Consider the following 21,378-nt stretch of genomic DNA (forward strand, 5'->3'; position numbering starts at 1 on the left):
ACAGTTTTTGACAGTAGCCATTAGGGGTTTGTGGCTATTTGAGCCTAATGCAGGCCTACCAACAAAACCATATCATGACATTTTCACATGTAAATAGCTTTTGATTTCTATGATATAGCCTACAGTAGCCTATATGTGTTCAATGCAGGCCTACATTGCATTAGAGTTTTTAAATTGTTTTTACATTATGAAAGGCTGACATTAGTTCATTATTTTTTACTTGGTCTGTAACACCATGGGCCAAATAGCTGACTGTAAAGTGCATTGTATTATGTTGTATGATGCAAGAAACCCCTTTATAAAATAAAATGTATTATTATTACCATACAGAGAATTAGACAATGTTGGCTACCGCTCTGACTGTTGCCTAATTTGCATATTCAAGCCTGTCTCAAAATACAACACTGCCCTTTTAATGAAGACATAAGCTTTTTACCTGACTCCTTTCAAAGACAGCTTGAAAGTAGCCTACATGTTTTGCGCTCTTGTAGGAAGCAGTAATTCCCCATTGCTGACCTATACTTATCTATAACTGGGCTAATAATGTTCTAACTAGCAAAGGATACCAACAAATGTTCCCACTTTTGGCTCTGATCTGAAAAGCGCATTCATTCACTCTGGGGTGATTGAAAGACCCCTCCTGGGCTACCTACCAATATAAATCTATACTGTTGCGCTCTGGCTCTGTCTACAACACAATTACAGATTCAATAATGCAAAACTAGATTTGTTTTGGTTTGTTGCATTGAAAAGGGGCTGATACACTGTAATGTTGATTCGATCACAGAAAAAACGTTGATCTATATAGTGAAAACTAATGTGGTGAACTCAGTGAAGTTCAGTCTCTTGCGTCTCTGTGTTGCCTGGTGTGGCAGTGCTGGAGGAGCTGTGCAGCTTATGTCTTGAACAAACCAATAGGGTTATTATGCAAAATGGTACACAACATCATCTGGATAAGTGTGCAACAAAAGTTCAACATTCACCTTCTGCTACCATTTCTGTCAAGCCGTCTACACGTACCCTACAGTTTGATGCATACATTCGCTCCCGTGTGGTGCAGTGGTCTAAGGCACTACATCTCAGTGCTAGAGGTGTCACTACAGACCCTGGTTCAATCCTGGGCTGTATCACAACTGGCCATGATTGGGAGTCCCATAGGGCGGCGCACAATTGGCTCAGCGTTGTCCGGGTTAGGGGAGAGTTTGGCCGGGGTAGGCCTTCATTGTAAATAAGAATTTGTTCTTAACTGACTTGCCTAATTAAATAAAGGTTTAAAAAAAAATAAGAATAAATTCCAATGTACGCACCACACAGAACGCACTGCAACTGCCTCAACAATGCAATGGTGCAAGGCAAACACAGCTTTCCATTGGAAAATAATGTACTTCTGGTGTACCAAATAAAAACACTGTTGGTGTGATCGAGGCGTTTGAGAGAACATTGCTTGTTAACGTTGTTGTAGTCTGATAGCCAAGGGTTAATTTAATTGGGAGGTGGGGATCCCTCCTTTTCGGTGACCATTCAAAACCAAAAGCTATTTTATCGATATTAAAATATAGGTTGTGATAGCTGTAAGCCTAATTGTTACTTTCATTTATTCGCCCAGTAGACTAGTGCAAGTTTGGTTTCATGTAGGCCTATTGGTATGAAAATAAACAACTAAACAACTTGCTATTTAGAGCATTTCCCCAAAAGACATGTCTTGTTTTGGCTTCAAAGATAAAAAGCAATTGTAGACTATAACAAATGTGCATTGTCATGCAGTGACATAATGATAATTAAGATAATGCAAATAATTAATGATTACCTAGTTGGGCTAATTCTTGCTTTAGGCCTACATCATCATCCTCTGCCTGCATCCCTACCTGTAGCCTACCTGCCTCTTCCCTCTCTTACTCTATCAGTCTTGCTTGTCCATCTTCCTGAATTTAAATGAGATATTCTAACAGATAAATATTAATGGAAAAACGTCATTAAATATTACAAAGTTATTTAGCTATAGTGTGGATGTAGGGCTGTTCTTTTGTACATAATGAGCAAACAGATGCTGCATAGGCAACACAATGATTTCAGATAGAGACAAACTGTTTTTCGGGGCCGCCTCCTCATCGGCTACTATTTTCCAATATTAATATTCTCTGAGTAGTCTTGCTGATACAAAATGTTTTACACAAGGATCGTTTCATATAGCCTATAGCAGGGTGTCTGCAGCCTTTTTCATAAAAGTGACAATTTACAATTGATCCTGCAATTTCAAGAAATCTGCGTGCCAGTTATGACTTTCATATAAGCATTGTAGGCTACTCAACTGTCCCCAGAAAATGTCTAACTGCCTACAAACTGAACAGCCTAATTCTAGCTGGCTACTAGATAGAGATGCGGTCCATTCAGCAACACCACACAGAGCTCAACTATGCCTACCTGTACCAGGCGGACAACGGTGCTATATCATGGGTGCGAACTTAATGTGTCGATTTTTTTCCTTTTTTTTTCATTCCTTGGTCGAGTTTGTTTGTCTTTATGCATCCTTGTCGATTGTGGCCTTAAGCGATTCCTTTGAAGTATTCCTTTTATTTCAATGCACGTGTAGGATTTATCTGGCATAGTTTGCATTCGCATTCGCAGTCAGCTATTTTATGCTCCGGCTACTTTCACATTGATGTCGGTATTTGAAGTCGGCCTTGATAGTGTGCATTATGCATCTATTTCATGTTGCACTGCATGCACTGTTCCACAAGTAGCCTAAATAAGTCAATGTAGGCTATGTATGAGTTTGAGCAGTACATTGTTCACACCATTCTACAGACCTATAAACCTAATATTGGGGTGATAATGTCTGGGGGACAGCGAAAACAACTCAGCATGCCCACCCCCAAACTACTTCCCGCAGCTATGATGATATACACAGAATGAGACGCAGCCATGATTCATTTGAATATAATAACGTTTTAGGTAGGCATAATTGACTCTCAGCAGTTACAGTAAAGATATTCTATGCTGGTTGTCCAAACTCACAGTGTAGTTAATATATTCTATGGTTTGATAGGCCCAGATGGGTTGTGTATGGACTGGGACATGGAGCCAACACAATCCTCTCACATTCCGTCTCCTCTGTGAAGGGCTCTAATTTTAGCTGTGGAGGGTTACCATACTGGGAGAAAGAATGGGAAGTGCTAAGTCATGTGAGAGTCAAAGCTTGGAGGTGAGCCAGTCCCTCAGTTCAGACCAGGCAGGTCACCTCCCAAGTTCATAAAGTCATTAAAGGACAAAGACACTCTGAGAGAACATTTTAATCAAATTATGTGTTTGAACACGTTTTACACACATGCCACAAATTAACTACTTATTTTCCTCCATCATATTTTTTTTGATTTGTCCATTTATATGACATTAGTAATTCTTTGGATCTCAGAACACAAATATATGCATTTGTTATCTTTTGTTCTTGGATAGACAGACTTGTGGTTGGTTATTTTTTTTATTTATTTTTTTTATTTTACCTTTATTTTACCAGGTAAGTTGACTGAGCACACGTTCTCATTTGCAGCAACGACCTGGGGAATAGTTACAGGGGAGAGGAGGGGGATGAATGAGCCAATTGTAAACTGGGGATTATTAGGTGACCATGATGGTTTGAGGGCCAGATTGTGAATTTAGCCAGGACACCGGGGTTAACACCCCCTACTCTTACGATAAGTGCCATGGGATCTTTAATGACCTCAGAGAGTCAGGACACCCGTTTAACGTCCCATCCGAAAGACGGCACCCTACACAGGGCAGTGTCCCCAATCACTGCCCTGGGGCATTGGGTTATTTTTATTTTTTTTAGACCAGAAGAAAGAGTGCCTCCTACTGGCCCTCCAACACCACTTCCAGCAGCATCTGGTCTCCCATCCAGGGACTGACCAGGACCAACCCTGCTTAGCTTCAGAAGCAAGCCAGCAGTGGTATGCAGGGTGGTATGCTGCTGGTATCTAGATCCTCTAGATCAGGGGTGTCAAACTCATTCCACGGAGGGCCTAGTGTCTGCAGGTTTTTGGTTTTTCCTTTCAATAAAGCCCTAGACAACCAGGTGTGGGGAGTTCCTAACTAATTAGTAATGTTAATTCATCAATCAAGTATAAGGGAGGAGCAAAAACCCGCAGACACTCGGCCCCCCGTGGAATGAGTTTGACACCTGTGCTCTAGATCCTCTAGATCCTTTGACAAGATGTTTTCATCTAATTTATTTTCACTCCTACAGTGATCTAGATGAAAGGTCAATCAGAGGAGAGACAGTGCTATGACATGACTCAAGTGGGAACCTACTCTTTTGACCATTTGAATGGATTTGTTCTTCCAGGCAGTCTGGAATGCAGTTCAACCTATTAGTAACGTGTCAAATATTACCCAACAAACTGAAAAGGCCCTAAGGTACAAATGTTATGTACATATCTTTAGGGCACCTTCCATTCTGGATGTCACACACAGTAGTCTATCATCTTGTGACAGATTGCCAGTCCACACAAGATTATGTTCTGGTTTCAGAGAACACAATGTCCAGTTCACTCACATCTCTTTAGTACACCTTACCCTAGGGATCTAAGTCTGGCAAAACATACTGTATCTATCATGACACAAGGCGAGACCCAGATGCAGATGGTTGGAGTCTTACAATATTTATTAATCCAATAGGGTAAGGTAAGAGAATGGTCGTGGACATGCAAAAGGGTCAAAACCAGTTCAAAGTACAAAAGGTACCGAGGGGCAGGCAGAATCAATGTCAGGACAGGTAGGATAGTAGTCCAGAGTCAGACGGGTCAAAACCAGGAAGACTAGCAAAAAGAGGATAGCAAAAAAAAAAAAAAAAAAAAAAGGCATATGGTGAAACCACGCTGGTTGACTTGACTAACATACAAGGCGAACTGGCACAAACAGACAGGAAACACAGGGATAAATACACTGGGGAAAATAAGCGACACCTGGAGGGGGAGGAGACAATCACAGGAACAGGTGAAACAGATCAGGGTGTGACAGTAACACTAGAAACCAGTGAGAGAGAACAAATCTGGACATTTAGGAACAGTTTTTCCATATCAAAGAGGTATAAGTCCCCCAGTATAAGTCACACAATAGGCATTATATAATTAATTGCATTTATTTTTTAATTGTATTTATTTTACCAGGTAAGTTGACTGAGAACACGTTCTCATTTACAGCAACGACCTGGGGAATAGTTACAGAGGAGAGGAGGGGGATGAATCAACCAATTGAAGCTGGGGATGATTAGGTGGCCGTGATGGTACAGTATGAAGACCAGATTGGGAATTTAGCCAGGACACCGGGGTTAACACCCCGACTCCTACGATAAGTGCCATGGGATCTTTAGTGACCACAGAGAGTCAGTGTCCCATCCGAAAGACAGCACCCTACACAGGGCAATGTCCCCAATCACTGGCATTGGCATTGCTTAAATGTGGCCCAAGAAAGATGTTATCTTCTCAGTGGTGTTTTGTATACAGTCTATGGTTTGATCAATCACGTTTATGGGTTTGATTGACTTCCTGCACTGGTTGTCGGCCTATGAACAATAATTTATCACTGCTTGTTCTATCAGCTTCACCTGCTGGAATAATGTTGATGATTTTGTATATTGTAAGTGGACGTAGAGTGACCTCTGCTGGAGGAATATTGTAGATGAAACAATTGGCAACCCAGCATATGATTGGTCCAATGGATGTACCAATAGGATTCCCCCGTTCTGTAACACGTTGTTTCTTTGACCTTCCAGTACTTCCTGATTGCACATTACGTCACATTGATAAGCGGTTTTATTTCGACAAAGTTGATATGTATGAGATTATGATATATTTGAGTTGAATTAACTAGAGGTTCTCCTGGTTCTTTTCGCGGAATAGCAATATTGAATGAGAGGTTACTTCTACAGTCAGTAGCAGTTAAAGAACTGATAACATGCAGAACTACGGTAAAGCAATACATACTTATTTTGTACAATATCCGACGGGGATCGCTCTTATCACAGTCACAGGTAAAAAAACAAAAAAACATTATTGTTTTAATTATCACAAATCCTTTATGAAATGTAACAACAACGTAGGTAACGTAGCAAAGTCGTTCCACCTAATTTTAACATTCTGTCAAAAAGCACATGTTCAACTTAATAAAAAACGATTTTACCTGTCTCGAGGTTTATATTTATATAGATATATAGATATATGAAATGACTATAGTAAGAGCCTATTAAATGCCAAATAAAGTAGCAAGGTTGACCATAACAATATTGACGAGTTCATCTTTAAATAAGCCATAAATCGGCTTGTGACAGGGGGAATGGAAGCTTGGAATAATGGCCAAAAAGAGTAAAAACAGTTAATTAACCTGCTTTTACACTATGATTGACTATTAGTTTTCTTTTGGGGATAAAAATATATATAAATTAATAGTTTCACCATTTTAAAACAATGAATATAACATACTTTGAAAATGCAATATTGGTCCACAATTTATACTGTCAAATCTACCATTCCAGTGTTTTAATTGCTATATTGTATTTACTTCGCCACCGTGGCCTATTTATTGCCTTTACCTCCCGTATCTCACCTCATTTGCTCACATTGTATATAGACTTATTTTCTACTGTATTATTGACTGTATGTTTGTTTTACTCCATGTGTAACTCTGTGTTGTTATATGTGTCGAACTGCTTTGCTTTATCTTGGCCAGGTCGCAGTTGTAAATGAGAACTCTCAACTTGCCTACCTGGTTAAATAAAGGTTAAATTAAAAGAATTATAAAAAATACTTAAAAATGTTAAGGGATGCAAAAGGCACTCTTTTCATGGAACTGTAAGGACTGACGCTGGAGAAGAGAAGCAGGTACAGGGAGTCAACATTTAATTGGAACGGACATGAAAACAGGACAGGAACAGCGTCAGACAATTAATGCAGAACTGGGGAACGGAGCTGGGGAACAGACACATATAGGGGAGGTAATAAACAGGTGATCAAATTTATTTATATAGCCCTTAGATCAGCTGATATTTCAAAATGCTGTACAGAAACACAGATTGAGTCCAGGTGAGTCCAATGAATCGCTGATGCGCATGACGAGGGAAGGCAGGTTTGCGTAATCATGGTGGCAGTAGTGCATAATCCAGGGCAGTCTGGCACCCTCTTGCCCTATTCTGATGTCATCACATCAGATTCCATCGAAATATGAATGTCAGATTCTGTCTGGCCCTATTCTAATGTCATCAAATCAGATTTCTGTCTCACCTTATTCTGATGTCATCCCATCAGATTCCATCTGGCCCAGTTGTGATGACATCAAATCAGAATCTGTCTGGCCTTGTTGTGATGTCATCACATCAGAGGTTTTAACATAGAGGTCCTATGAAACTGAGTTTAAAATTCTACCCCTAGAAATGATGTCTAGCGTTATTGTGTTGTGATGTCATCACATCATATTCCCTCTGGCCCTGTGATGTCAACGTTTCGTCTGACTAGATACTGGATGTATTTTGTTCACCTGGTGTGCTAAGAGGGCGGATGTTGCATCTTTAGAATGGGACTTCTGAAACCTAACATCAATATCGCCAATTGTGTCAGATTGAGCTTTTAAAGCTTAATTTCATATGAAAAATGAATTTAAAATCTTGGATAAATGTTTTATATGCTATTGTGTTACCACAATATTGTGACAGGAGTGGGGCTCTTTGCTCTACGTAAATGGCTGGCTGGAGGGGTGTGTACGAGCACAGCCCGGCTGGACGGGAAGACTGTCCTTATCACCGGAGCCAACACTGGGATTGGGAAAGAGACTGCAGTTGACATGGCTAGCAGGGGTGAGCAACAAGTATTCAACTTCTTCTCTGTTCATTGTAGTTGGACAGTTGATTTTTATGAGCTCACAGTGTAATGTCTGTTCTGTGTTTGGCCACAGGGGCGAGGGTTATTCTGGCCTGCAGGGACATGACAAGAGCCAATCAAGCTGCAGAGGGCATCAGGAAGAGGAGTGGCAATGGGAATGTGATTGTCAAAAAGTTGGACTTAGCATCCCTACAGTCGGTGCGACAGCTAGCCAAAGAGATCCTGGAAAGTGAAGAGAGACTGGACATCCTTATTAATAATGCAGGTAGAGGGACACTTTTCAGCTAGCACATTAAATTAATTACTTTTTATATGTGGCACAATGTTTTAATCTGATTAGGCTACTTCAAAAAGTCTCCTGTAGGCATGGGCATCATCCAAAATATAATTCCAGCATCCTTGACATTAACCAATGTCAAGTTGTTCTTGTCATAATATGGACTTGGTCTTTTAACAAATAGGGCTATCTTCTGTATACGTCCCCTACCTTGTCACAACACAACTGATTGGCTCAAACGCATTTAGAAGGAAAAATAATTCACAAATTTACTTTTAACAATGCACACCTGTTAATTTAAATGCATTCCAGGCGACTACCTAATGAAGCTGGTTGAGAGAATGCCAAGAGTGTGCAAAGCTGTCATCAAGGCAAAGGGTGGCTACTTTGAAGAATCTCAAATCTCAAATATATTATGATTTGTTTAACACTCTTCTGGTCGTTATGAGCACCATATGTTTATTATAGCTGGGTGAGAGCGTGGTTGTCCTATAGTTATTTTGCATACAACCTTCCCACAACTTTCTGGGAATGGTGCAGAATAGATGCTTAAACCTCTACAGGATCGGTGGGTCCCCTGCGGGACGGTCGAGCTAACGATTATTTCTGTTGGAAGGATTTAATAATTTGCAATTATGTCTACTTATGATAAGGTAAAAGGTTTATGTTTCTCTCAGCATATGATATGGTAAATATATCCAATGCAAAAAACATCTACATTTAAATGGTATTAATATTCATTTGGATATATTTCCATTAATTCCCATATATTCCCGTTAATTCCCATATATTCCTGTTAATTCCCACGGAAAGTTTCCACCTCTGAATATTCCCCAAAATGTGCAACCCTAGTCCCCAGCAAAGCACCATCACACCTCCTCCTCCATGCTTCACGGTGGGAACCACACATGCGGATATCATCCTTTCACCTACTCTGTGTCTCACAAAGTCACCCCGGTTGGATCCAAAAATCTCAAATTTGTACTCATCAGACCAAAGGACAGATTTCCACCGGTCTAATGTCCATTGCTTGTGTTTCTTGGCCCAAGAAAGCCTCTTATCTTATTGGTGTCTTTTAGTAGTGGTTTCTTGCAGCAATTCAACCATGAGGCCTGATTTACGCAGTCTCCTCTGAACAGTTGATGTTGAGATGTGTGCGATACTTGAACTCTGTGAAGCATTTATTTGAGCTGCAATCTGAGGTGCAGTTAACTCTAATGAACTTATCCTCTGCATCAGAGGTAACTCTTGGTCTTCCTTTCCTGTGGCGGTCCTCATGAGAGCCAGTTTCTTCATAGCGCTCGATGGATATGCGACTGCACTTGAAGAAACTTTCCCAAAGTTCTTTACATTTTCCAGATTGACTGACCTTCATGTCTTAAAGTAATGATGGACTGTCATTTCTCTTTCCTTATTTGAGTTGTTCTTGTCATAATATGGACTTGGTCTTTTAACAAAGAGGGCTATCTTCTGTATACCCTCCCTACCTTGTCACAACACAACTGATTGGCTCAAACGCATTTAGAAGGAAAAATAATTCACAAATTTAATTTTAACAATGCACACCTGTTAATTGAAATGCATTCCAGGCGACTACCTAATGAAGCTGGTTGAGAGAATACCAAGAGTGTGCAAAGCTATCATCAAGGCAAAGGGTGGCTACTTTGAAAAATCTCAAATATATTATGATTTGTTTAACACTCTTCTGGTTACTACATGATTCCAAATATTTTATTTCATAGTTTTGATGTCTTCACTATTATTCTACAATGTAGAAAATAGTAAAAATAAAGAAAAACGCTTGAATGAGTACGTGTGTCCAAACTTTTGCATGGTACTGTATATGCAACAAATTTTCAACCGACAGGTTTCTGTGCCAAATCACCACACAATAATAAACAAAACATACCGTCATGGTTTGCGTTTTCAACACCACAGTAAATAGACTGTCAATCCCGACAGAAAACACATCCCTCCCTACCTTGTTAGCTTACCCAGTATAAAATGCACTTGTTGCAGATTAAAGTCTGCATAAATACATAGCACACATAAAAATACCTTCTGAGGTTAAATTCCCATGTGCCAAATAAAAAATGTAAGTTAAATGGGTTTCCATTGCATTTTCAACTATGGACATACATGGTTTTGTCACAAAAAATGTTGCGTGGGTACAGGTATAGCGAATGTGCCCACTATGGTATTGGCACGTGAGATCTAGCAAACAGATACAGTGCAGGTATAGTTTACTACATGATGAGATTATTATGGACAGTAGTGTGCGATTATTATTTGTCAAATGGCAAGCATCGATCATCATGTCACCAGAATAAGACCCTCGATATTTATTGGAAGGAGCATCGACCTCATCACTGTGTACTTTTACAACACCCTGTGAAGTTCATCATAATTAATTTAATCTGTAGCCTAATAAACTGCATGCTTTCCCAGAATGCGGAGAAATGTTTTATCAAACATGTAGACTACTTTACTCCTATATAAAGGTTGGATGGAAACCTGGTTAATGTCAAGGATGCTGGAATTATATTTTGGATGATGCCCATGCCTACAGGAGAATTTTTGAAGTAGCCTAATCAGATGAAAACATTGTGCCACATATAAAAAGTAATACATTAAACGCTTTAGCTTCTAGGTGCGTGAGGAATAGCCACTCGGATTGGAGAGGAGGCAGAGCATGTGTTAAGCTTTCCTGAATAACTGGGCCTGCCGGTAGCGTATGTGTTCACATTATTATAGGATGACTTGGGAGCATGATGATTAAAAACAGACAGCGTGTTCAGTATCAAAAGTAGAAATACAGCCAGACTGGCCTGCTACTGTGGCTTTCTGTGTCTTTCTATTAACTGTTGAGAGTAGATCCACAACTGATCCAAATCAAATGAAACATTCAAATCACAGGGCTTTTGCGCAGTTATTTTATTTACAAAGGACATTTTCACTGCAGCCTAGAGTAGTCTAGAATATTGTACTCACTTGAAAATAATAATGCAATTATTCGGCTAGGCTAGTCTAGGTAGGGTAATTGTATTGTCCATTAACAAGATCATGAGAGGAGATTTTTAAATCTGTGTGTGTCATGTCTTCACTGTTCATTCATTCGCAATGATGCAACTGTCCTCTTCACTGCCTATCAGCTATTCCTATTTGTTTTGGTTGATTCATATAAAACGTTGATGCAGCTTTGAATGTTTTTATATGTGGTATGATTGCTAGTTAGCCTATTGCAGATCTGGACAAACAATCCCCTAACCACTGTTGTCACTATGAATGATGGATCGAGGGCAGGATAGAAGGTTAGACTGGTAGACTATACTGACCTGTGGTATAGTAAAGTTAGCACACAGAAAAGCGTAGAGCATATGGGAAATACCAAAACATCTTGAAATCTGTCTAGGATGGAAGAAATTATATAGTAAAACCTGCAACTAGCAGATGTAAACCAGGGGGAAAATCGCACTGCACTCCCCTGTGCCCAATAAAAAAACACACAACCCTCCCCAAAGCAACAAATACAAGTTTAACAACCCTTCCCTATTTTGGACCCCCCCCCCCAGTAAATTACGATCTGTCCCTTAGCAAGCGAGTCAATCACCACCTTCCGGAGACACCTGAAACCCCACCTCTTTAAGGAATACCTAGGATAGGATAAAGCAATCCTTCTGACCCCCCCCCCCCCCTTAAAAGATTTAGATGCACTATTGTAAAGTGGCTGTTCCACTGGATGTCATAAGGTGAATGCACCAATTTGTAAGTCGCTCTGGATAAGAGCGTCTGCTAAATGACTTAAATGTAAATGTAAGCGTAGTAAAGTTGCACTATTCAGCTGTGCTCATTGGCAATAGGGTAATAGGTGACTGACATTCTGCACGTGGCTTATTTATAGTAAAGGAGGAGGAGTGACATGATGCTGTGCTGTTGATGAGAAGATTGTAAACATTAGATACAAATTCCCTCTGTGCCCATAGAAGAGGAAGCAATGTGAATTATATTGTGCTTACTAAATTAAGTTAAGTGCGCTATCCATTCAGACCAGCCTTACTGATTGAACCTATGTTATCAACTACATTTCAGGGAGTAGACTAACTTTTATTCTCTATGTCTGTTGATAGGTATCATGAGCTGTCCAAAATGGCAGACTGAAGATGGCTTTGAGATGCAGTTTGGTACCAACCACCTAGGCCACTTTTTATTGACAAATTGCCTTTTGGATCTCCTTAAGAAATCAGTCCCAAGCCGTATTGTCAACGTCTCCAGTTTAGCTCATGAAGAAGGTATAACTTTGTCTTTGTCATTTACCATATAAAACAATGATTCAGTGTTTATAGGATTTATGATTGATTGCCCAAACAAAATCCATGATTTAGCCTGTAATTGTTGTCACATTTTGTTGTGTTACAGCCTGAATTCAAAATGGATTAAATAGATTTCTCTCACACATTTACACACAATACCCCATAATGACAAATTGAAAACATGTTTTAAGTTTAGCAAATGTATTGAAAAGGAAATACAGAAATATGTCATTTACAAAAGTATTCACACAGCTGAGTCAATACCTTGTAGAAGCACCTTTGGCAGCGATTACAGCTGTGAGTCTTTCTGGGTATGTCTCTAAGACCTTTTCACTCCAGGATTGTGAAACATTTGCCCATTATTCTTTTCAAAATTCTTCAAGCTCTGTCAAATTGGTTGTTGATCATTTCTAGACAATCATTTTCAGGTCTTACCATAGATTTTCAAGCAGATTTAAGTAAAAACTGTAACTTGGCCACTCAGAAACATTCACTGTCTTCTTGGTAAGCAACTCCAGAGTAGATTTGGCCTTGTGTGTTAGGTTATTGTCCTGCTGTAAGGTGAATTCATCTCCCAGTGTCTAGTGGAAAGCAGAACTGAATCAGGTTTTCCTCTAGCATTTTGCCTGTGCTTAGTTCCATTCCGTTACATTTTTATCCTGGAAACCTCCCCAGTCCTTGATGATGTCCATAACATGATGCAGCCACCACTATGCTTGAAAATATAGAGAGTGGTACCCAGTAATGGGTTGTATTGGATTTGCCCCAAACATAACACTTTGTATTCAGGACTAAAAGTTAATTATTTTAGTGCCTTGTTGCAAACAGTATGCATGTTTTGGAATATTTGTATTCTGTAAAGGTTTTCTTCTTTTCACTCTGTCAATTAGGTTAGTGTTGTGGAGTAACTACAATGTTGTTGATCCATCCTCCGTTTTCTCCTATCTCCTGTAACTGTTTTAAATTCACCATTGGCCTCATGGTCACATCCCTGAGCGGTTTCCTTCCTCTCCAGCAACTGTGTTATGGAGGATACCTGCATCATTGTAGTGACTGGGTGTATTGATACACCATCCAAAGTGTAATTAACTTCACCATGCTCGAACGGATATTCAATGTCTACTTTTTTCATTTTTACCCATCTAACAATAGGTGCCCGTCTTTGGGAAGCATCGGAAAACCTCCTTGGTCTTTGTGGTATAATCTGTTTTTGAAATTCACTGCTCAACTGAGGGACCTTACAGATAATTGTATGTGTGGGTTATAGAGATGAGGTAGTCATTCAAAAATCATGTTTAAAACTATTATTGCACACAGTCCATGCAACTTATTATGTGACATGTTCAGCAATTTTTTACTCCTGAACTTATTTAGGCTTGCGATAACAAAGGGGTTGAATACTTATTGACTCATTTCAGCTTTTGATTTTTAATTAATTTTTAATAATTTAAAAAAACATATTTCCATTTTGACATTATGGGGTATTGTGTGTAAACCAGTGACAACAAATCTAAATTTAAAGTCAAGTGGTATGAATACTTTCTGAAGGCAGTGTAGCTTTCATTGCTTAGTGTTAGACATGTTTTGACATTATATCTATATGTGACTTACTATGTTCCACTTTTAATAATAATACTTTTTTTCAACAGGCAAGATCTATTTTGATGACATAAACTTAGATAAAGATTACAGTCCATGGAAAAGCTACCGGCAAAGTAAGCTAGCTAATGTGCTCTTTACTAGGGAGCTGGCAACACGACTACAAGGTAATTCAACTCCGCTGCACAACATCTTTTCATTTTACAGCATGCATTTGGACGTATGTTAGTAACACTGTTTGGCATAACAAAGGCACGAAGTACATGGTGTGTTGCATCTCTCTTCAATAGAGTCTCTGCAGACTCACTGCATTGAATTAGGCTGATAGAAGACATTACCTGTGTTTGTGTGTGTTTCTCTGTGACTGTAGGAACTGGAGTAACTACATATAGCCTCCATCCTGGAGTCATCTGGACTGAGCTTGGTCGGCACTTCTGGCCCACCATGCCCCTGTGGAAAAGAGCCATCTACAAGACTCTTGGTTTTTGGCTCAAGTCCCCTAGAGAGGGAGCCCAGACCACCATCCACTGTGCTGTAGAAGAAAGCCTGGCAGATGTCAGTGGACTCTACTACAGGTCAGATACCATTAGAGCTTGTTTTTGTCCAACCTTAACTTATTTTCACGGTGGGTGTTACACTGCATGCTTACAGAATATGGATCTAGGTAAGATTAATACTAGGACACATTCGTTGTGTGTCATTAACTTTGTGTGTGTGTTTGGAATCTTGTTTTCTGTCCTGGCTACAGTGACTGCGCCCCAAAAACTGTGGCCATTCAGGGCCAGGATGATGCAGCTGCCAAGAAGCTGTGGGACCTGAGTGCCTCCATGGTTGGTCTGGCATGATGGACCTGGTTACCACTAGGACTGGCCTAGCCTTTAGAATGTTGACATACAGTTGAAGTCAGAAGTTTACATACACTTAGGTTGGAGTCATTAAACCTCGTTTTTCAACCACTCCACGAATGTCTTGTTAACAAACTATAGTTTGGCATGTCGGTTAGGACATCTACTTTGTGCATGACACAAATAATTTTTCCAACAATTGTTTACAGACAGATTATTTCACTTATAATGCACTGTATCACAATTCCAGTGGGTCAGAAGTTTACATGCACTAAGTTGACTGTGCCTTTAAATAGCTTGGAAAATTCCAGAAAAGTATGTCATGGCTTTAGAAGCTTCTGACAGGCTAATTGACATAATTTGAGTCAATTGGAGGTGTACCTGTGGATGTATTTCAAGGCCTACCTTCAAACTCAGTGCCTCTTTGCTTGACATCATGGGAAAATCAAAAGAAATCAGCCAAGACCTCAGAAAATAAATTGTAGACCTCTACAAGTCTGGTTCATCCTTGGGAACAATTTCCAAACTCCTGAAGGTACCACGTTCATCTGTACAAACAATAGTACGCAAATATAAATACCATGGTACCACGCAGCCATCATACCGCTCAGGAAGGAGACGTGTTCTGTCTCCTAGAGATGAATGTACTTTGGTGCAAAAAGTGCAAATCAATCCCAGAACAACAGCAAATGACCTTATGAAGATGCTGGAGGAAAGAGGCACAAAAGTATCTATACCCACAGTAACAACGAGTCCTATATATCGACATAACCTGAAGGGCAGCTCAGCAAGGAAGAAGCCACTGCTCCAAAACCGCCATAAAAAAAGCCAGACTACGGTTTGTAACTGCACATGGGGACAAAGATCGTACTTTTTAGAGCAATGTCCTCTGGTCTGATGAAACAAAAATAGAACTGTTTGGCCATAATGACCATTGTTATGTTTGGAAGAAAAAGGAGGAGGCTTGCAAGCCGAAGAACACTATCTCAACCGTGAAGCACGGGGGTGGCATCATCATGTTGTGGGGGTGCTTTGCTGCAGGATGGACTGGTGCACTTCACAAAATAGATGGCATCATGAGGGAGAAAAATTATGTGGATATATTGAAGCAACATCTCAAGACATCAGTCAGGAAGTTAAAGCTTGGTCGCAAATGGGTCTTCCAAATGGACAATGACCCCAAGCATACTTCCAAAGTTGTGGCAAAATGGCTTAAGGACAACAAAGTCAAGGTATTGCAGTGGCCATCACAAAGCCCTGACCTCAATCCTATAGAAAATGTGTGTGCAGAACTGAAAAGGCGTGTGCCAGCAAGGAAGCCTACAAACCTGACTCAGTTACTCCAGCTCTGTCAGGAGGAATGTGCCAAAATTCACCCAACTTATTGTGGGAAGCTTGTGGAAGGCTACCCGAAATGTTTGACCCAAGTTAAACAATTTAAAGGCAATGCTACCAAATACTAATTGAGTGTATGTAAACTTCTGACCCAGTGGGAATGTGATGAAAGAAATAAAAGCTGAAAGAAATAATTCTCTCTACTATTATTCTGACATTTCACATTCTTAAAATAAAGTGGTGATCCTAACTGACCTAAGACAGGGGATTTCTACTAGCATTAAATGTCAGGAATTGTGAAAAACTGAGTTTAAATGTATTTGGCTAAGGTGTATGTAAACCGACTTCAACTGTATTACCATCTGATGATGGACTGTGAAATGCATCCAAACCTCATTGCATTCAGTAAGAAACTGTTGAATAACATTTGCTTTAGAGACATTTATTTAGAATACACAGCAAACTACATACAAAAATACTATGCATCGAAATATGTTAACGTGAGCCTTTTAAACAGAATGAATGTCTCATAGTTAAGTTACATGGAAGCTGTATGAACATTTACTTCAATTGCCATAAGTGTAAATTCTATTCTAGGGGAACAAGGTTCACTAAGTCTGTATTTACGTACGTTTGTAGTATACACATATTATGTTGTCTTGTCCTGGAACTGATGTATGAAAATACATGTGCTATATCTACAAAACATTTAGAGAAACAACATACATTTTTCTCTTGGGTAATTTAAAACCTACGATAATAAAGTGCTGATTTACGTAATCTCTTAAATTGTACTTAGCTAAGGCATATAAGTCATACATGGTTTGTTTATACTCTGAGCCTTTCATATTGGGCATTAAACCAACGGCACTAAAACAAAACATCTTGTGGTTGCATTATGAACGATAAATTACTTTTTGATCCACCCTCTTTTCCGATAATTTGTCTGGAAGGCACTGTGTACAAGTTTGCTACAAAACAATCAACCTCAATTTAATACTAAAGCTACAACATACCCCCTATCTGCATGTTGCACTAATAACAACGTTCTATACAACCAGATGACTTGTTGGCTATACATGTACCTCCTATGTTTTCTTAGGATTGCACATCTAAGGGATTTGATGTGCCGACCAAGATTATTTTTCATATACTTGAAGTCAAATAATTGTTATGATTTTCAAATAATTTTTTATCTCTCAGCCAACCCTGTTCCTGGAGGGCTACCGTCCTTTTTGCTCTAACTGTAATTTAGCGCACCTGATTCTAATAATTAGCTGGTTGATACACAGAATCAGTTTAGCGAAACCCTACAGGAGGGTAGCTTTTCAGGAACACGGTTAGAGGAGCCATGCTTTAGATGTTGCTAGTGTCTAACCTGTAACATTTAATAGGTGGTGCTAATATTCTAAGAGCATCCATAACATTTACAACTTTATACTGGTAAGCAAGTTATATCCATGTTCCACTGGTTTTCTAAGAGGAAAAGTTGAAATTCCATTTAGCAAAATTTCCTTTAGAAATGTTAGCCTTATTTTATGTTGTGAACATTGCTACATCTACAAACAATGAGTCCACTACAGCTCCTCAAAAGCAGAGAGCTGCTTCATTTGCTCCACTTGCATAGAGTGCCTCCTTACAAGTTTTTTTTTTGACTTGAGCTGGCCTCTCTTTGGTGAGTTTGGTGCTACTGGAGCTATTGATATGAAACCTGAGGCAAGAGGGGACGAGGGCTTGCTGCTGGCTCCAATGTCTGGGATAGGAGGGTTGGGGTTGACGTTCAGTGGGGGTAGATGGCCAGGCCGGGTATGGGAAATGTAGTCCAGCAGCAGAGTCCCCGAGCCTCGCCTCTCCAAGAGGCCTGGTGCGCGGCGACGTGCTGTGCTAGGAGATGACGTGCTGGCATTGCTGTCTAGGGACTCCCTGGAGCTGGTCAGCATGGCTAACGGAGATGTGTTGAGTTTCCTTCTCTCTAGAGGAACCTTAGGAGAGTCGAGCATGCAAGAGTCTGAGTACAGCTGGGAGTCTGAGTCATAGTGGTCAGTGCCCAGCCGTCTCCTGTAGACCGGGTCTCTCAAGCTGGCTGGCACACTGTTGCTGCTACTGTCCTGGTCTGCAGGGACGGTGCTACGCCGGGCCAGGGGCTGGTGCTGACACAGAGACCTCTCATAGGCCGATTTGGAAGTTAGAGGGACAGACAATGAGGATGACATTTGTGGGAACAACACATCCTTGCCATCCACACTGTTTTGTCGAGACATGGTCGATCTCTTGGACAGAGCAAGTCCATTGACGCCTGTGACAACCTCATCAGAGGTGGCTCTCTTACTCTCCTCGTGAGCCGCAGCTGCAGCCAGGACGGAGGGAGCGATCAGCCCCCACGGCTCTGACTGCAGACGCTTCAGCTGGGGTAAACGAGCACGCTTGGGGTTGGCTGGTCGCCGTGTGGGAGAGGTTGGCCCATTGGGAAGCTTTGCTGCTGTGCTGGATGATGTTTTCAACTTTGTCTGGAAACTGAAGATAGTGTTGTGCTGCTCTGCTGAGTTAGATGAGGGGGAGGTGTTCAGCTCAATGTCAGAGGGAGTGGTGCAGAATGCAGGGGAGCACCTATCCTCTAGCTCTGGGGAAGGGGGGACATTAAGGTACTGCTTGGTGGTTTTGGTGCCAGAGGGTGACTTGTCTGTGGTGATAATGATTACTTCTTTGCCCTTGGCTTTACATGCATCTAGGAGAACCTTTAGGGTCTCCTTATCATCTGCATTGACTGCATAGACCAAAGCAGAAGCCCCGCTCCTGTCTTCGAGACTTGGGTCAGCCCCGTTGGTCAACAGGTGGGACACCACCTCATGCCCCGCCCTCTGGCTGCAGGCGTGCATCAGGGCTGTCCGGCCTGCTTTGTCCTGGATGTTGGGATCAGCCTTATTATCCAGCAGGTACTTGACCAGCTTTGCCTTGCTGACACTCTGCGGGTCACTGTGTTTGGACATGCAGGCCACCATGAGCGGTGTCTCTCCTCGCTCGTTGCTCTCATTAATATAGGCACCCCCCTCAAGCAAGAGCCTGGTGAGCCGCAGGCGTCGGAGCCATACCGCCTTCAGAAGCGAGTTCCCGTCTGTCCGCAGCTCCAGTATGTCTGCCATCATTGCCAAGACAACCACAGATAGCGCCCTCCCTCAGTGGTGAAAGGCAGTCACAACCTGCAACCCTTCAAACAAAGTATTGATTTATTGCATTATATTTTGTTCAATCTATAGGTCTGCTTAATGATTCATCTAGTATTATCACACACGGAGTCATCACAATGGATCATTTCCAAGACTCTCAAGACTACCACCAGGAGGCAGTCTGTGTTCAACAAAAATCACTTTTGAAGACATGGACAGGTATGGCAGTTGTGGACGAAACTTTAAACCTATTTAGGTAGCGTTATTGTCAAAACATGAAACTGATTGTAGCAATGAAAAAAATATAATTTCATGAATCGGATCCTAACCTTTATATATAGCCTGATGAAGACAGCTTGGCTGTCGGGAACGTTGGTTATACAATTATTGCATCTGAGCTCCTAGAGTGTGCGGCTTTCCTTTTCTTTTTCTAGGGGCCTAATCTTGTCACGTGTATCTTCTGTAAACTTCCATCACCCTGTGTAAAACATAAGTTAGATGGAAGAATGTGCGTTATAGGCTATATGTAGGCTAAACGTTCTGTATTTAAATCAAGCCATTTATCTTGAATGTATTGCTTGCTAGATGGAGATGGACAACATTAGCCTAGTATTTTAACTTTTTTTGTTGTTGCTCTGTAATTGACCAATTAATCCCAGATCCAAGACTATAAATGAATTAGTTCTTTAGATAATAAAATACCAAAAATATAGAACATGACATATGGAGATAATCATATGGTTGTAGAAGAAAACAGCCTCACCATGAACGTTCACATCCTATGCATAGCATAAAAGAGTATGCCTACAGCAAAAACATCTACTTTGCTATTTTTTTCTTACAAGGCTCGATGACAAGTAAGATGCGTCTTAGTGTAGGCTACCTCATGTGCATGATCGAATGAATATGTATTACCATCATCCTCGCGCGATCGCTTAGAATAGTCTATAGCGCGTCGCTGTCCATGGTCCTCATTTTGGATAACTTGTTAGACGCGCGTCTGATAGAAAACGTTTTAACTACACAATTCATAATCTGTTGCACAATGTAACCTACATTTTTTTATACACTTGTAATCTACTATGATCCCCGTGTGTCATTAAAATAAAACATTATCAACAGAAGTAGCCTAAAAAGGACTTAAATTTAAGGTGTTGGCTATATGCTCCTCACGTTTCATATTAGCTAAACTATCTTAAATGATCGAATCATAGTAGGCTTCTCAAAAAGTGTGTGGTCTATACAATGTTAGTATGAAATTACATGAATGGTATATTAATGTTGATTGTTTCTTGCTAAAAACATACATAATCTGCATTCATCCACAAGTTTTTATACAAAATATCAAGAAGGTTTAACTGTCATTCAACCATGTATCTTACCTGATCCAGGCTTGTCATATTCAAAGGTGCCCCCAATGTTTTATCATTACCTACCCTGAAACATAATGAAAATAAAAGTTTTCAAATGGTTCTTCGTTATAGACCCTGAATTTATTCGGAGGTTCTCAAATACTGTCCTAGTTTAGGTTAAGAGCTCTTGCACCATAGCGCATTATGCTGGTCGCTTTTGTTATGGAAACGCAATAGATCAGTCCAATAGGCGGCATTCCTTTCACTGCGCAAGAATCACAACCTCAAGCTACTGGATGTATAAATAACTTTGTTTTGCCTGGTGAATGAAACGTGCATTTTCTTGACGTCAGAGTCGACAAAAATAAAGATTGCTTCTGGTGAGAACCTGTCACATTTTTCATGTCTACAGCACACAAACAAACCAATTCTACCTTCCAATAAAATGGAGCGGTTCACAGTTTCATAACATGTTTATAATGACATTTTTTAATGGCTTAGCCTATATCCCACTCCCACAAGATAGGGAGAATCAAGATTCAGTATATATAAAGGTCATCAAAGTATAATTGAATATTTGTGTACACTGGAAGTATATAGCCTACAGTTTCAAATGATCATTCACATT

At 40.4% G+C, this 21,378-nt stretch overlaps 2 protein-coding genes across 2 annotated transcripts; one reads left to right on the top strand and one right to left on the bottom strand.

Annotated features, from left to right (window-relative positions):
• Positions 1–5,764: 5,764 nt before the first annotated feature.
• Positions 5,765–17,014, top strand: si:ch211-107o10.3 (uncharacterized protein LOC407663 homolog). The gene is made up of 7 exons (XM_055934127.1): positions 5,765–6,028; positions 7,703–7,843; positions 7,942–8,133; positions 12,273–12,434; positions 14,105–14,221; positions 14,425–14,629; positions 14,803–17,014. The coding sequence occupies exons 1-7, from the start codon at positions 5,953–5,955 to the stop codon at positions 14,897–14,899; spliced, it is 990 nt and encodes a 329-aa protein (XP_055790102.1). The 5' UTR covers positions 5,765–5,952; the 3' UTR covers positions 14,900–17,014.
• On the bottom strand, positions 16,656–21,119 carry ankrd34c (ankyrin repeat domain 34C). The gene is made up of 2 exons (XM_055934126.1): positions 20,781–21,119; positions 16,656–19,439 (listed from the first exon to the last, which is right to left on the bottom strand). Exon 2 carries the CDS (start codon positions 19,375–19,377, stop codon positions 17,812–17,814), a length of 1,566 nt encoding a protein of 521 aa, XP_055790101.1. The 5' UTR covers positions 19,378–19,439; positions 20,781–21,119; the 3' UTR covers positions 16,656–17,811.
• Positions 21,120–21,378: the final 259 nt, after the last annotated feature.

Source organism: Salvelinus fontinalis, chromosome 9, assembly GCF_029448725.1.
Source record: "Salvelinus fontinalis isolate EN_2023a chromosome 9, ASM2944872v1, whole genome shotgun sequence".
Taxonomy (NCBI): Eukaryota; Metazoa; Chordata; class Actinopteri; order Salmoniformes; family Salmonidae; genus Salvelinus; species Salvelinus fontinalis.

Bases quoted from the DNA above. Each gene is read 5' to 3' on its own strand.
- si:ch211-107o10.3 (XM_055934127.1), top strand. From the start codon at position 5,953: ATGCAGAACTACGGTAAAGCAATACATACTTATTTTGTACAATATCCG. The intron at 12,435-14,104 runs GTATAACTTTGT...TTTTTTCAACAG, and splicing joins CAGTTTAGCTCATGAAGAAG to GCAAGATCTATTTTGATGAC. The intron at 14,222-14,424 runs GTAATTCAACTC...CTGTGACTGTAG, and splicing joins GCTGGCAACACGACTACAAG to GAACTGGAGTAACTACATAT.
- ankrd34c (XM_055934126.1), bottom strand. From the start codon at position 19,377: ATGATGGCAGACATACTGGAGCTGCGGACAGACGGGAACTCGCTTCTG.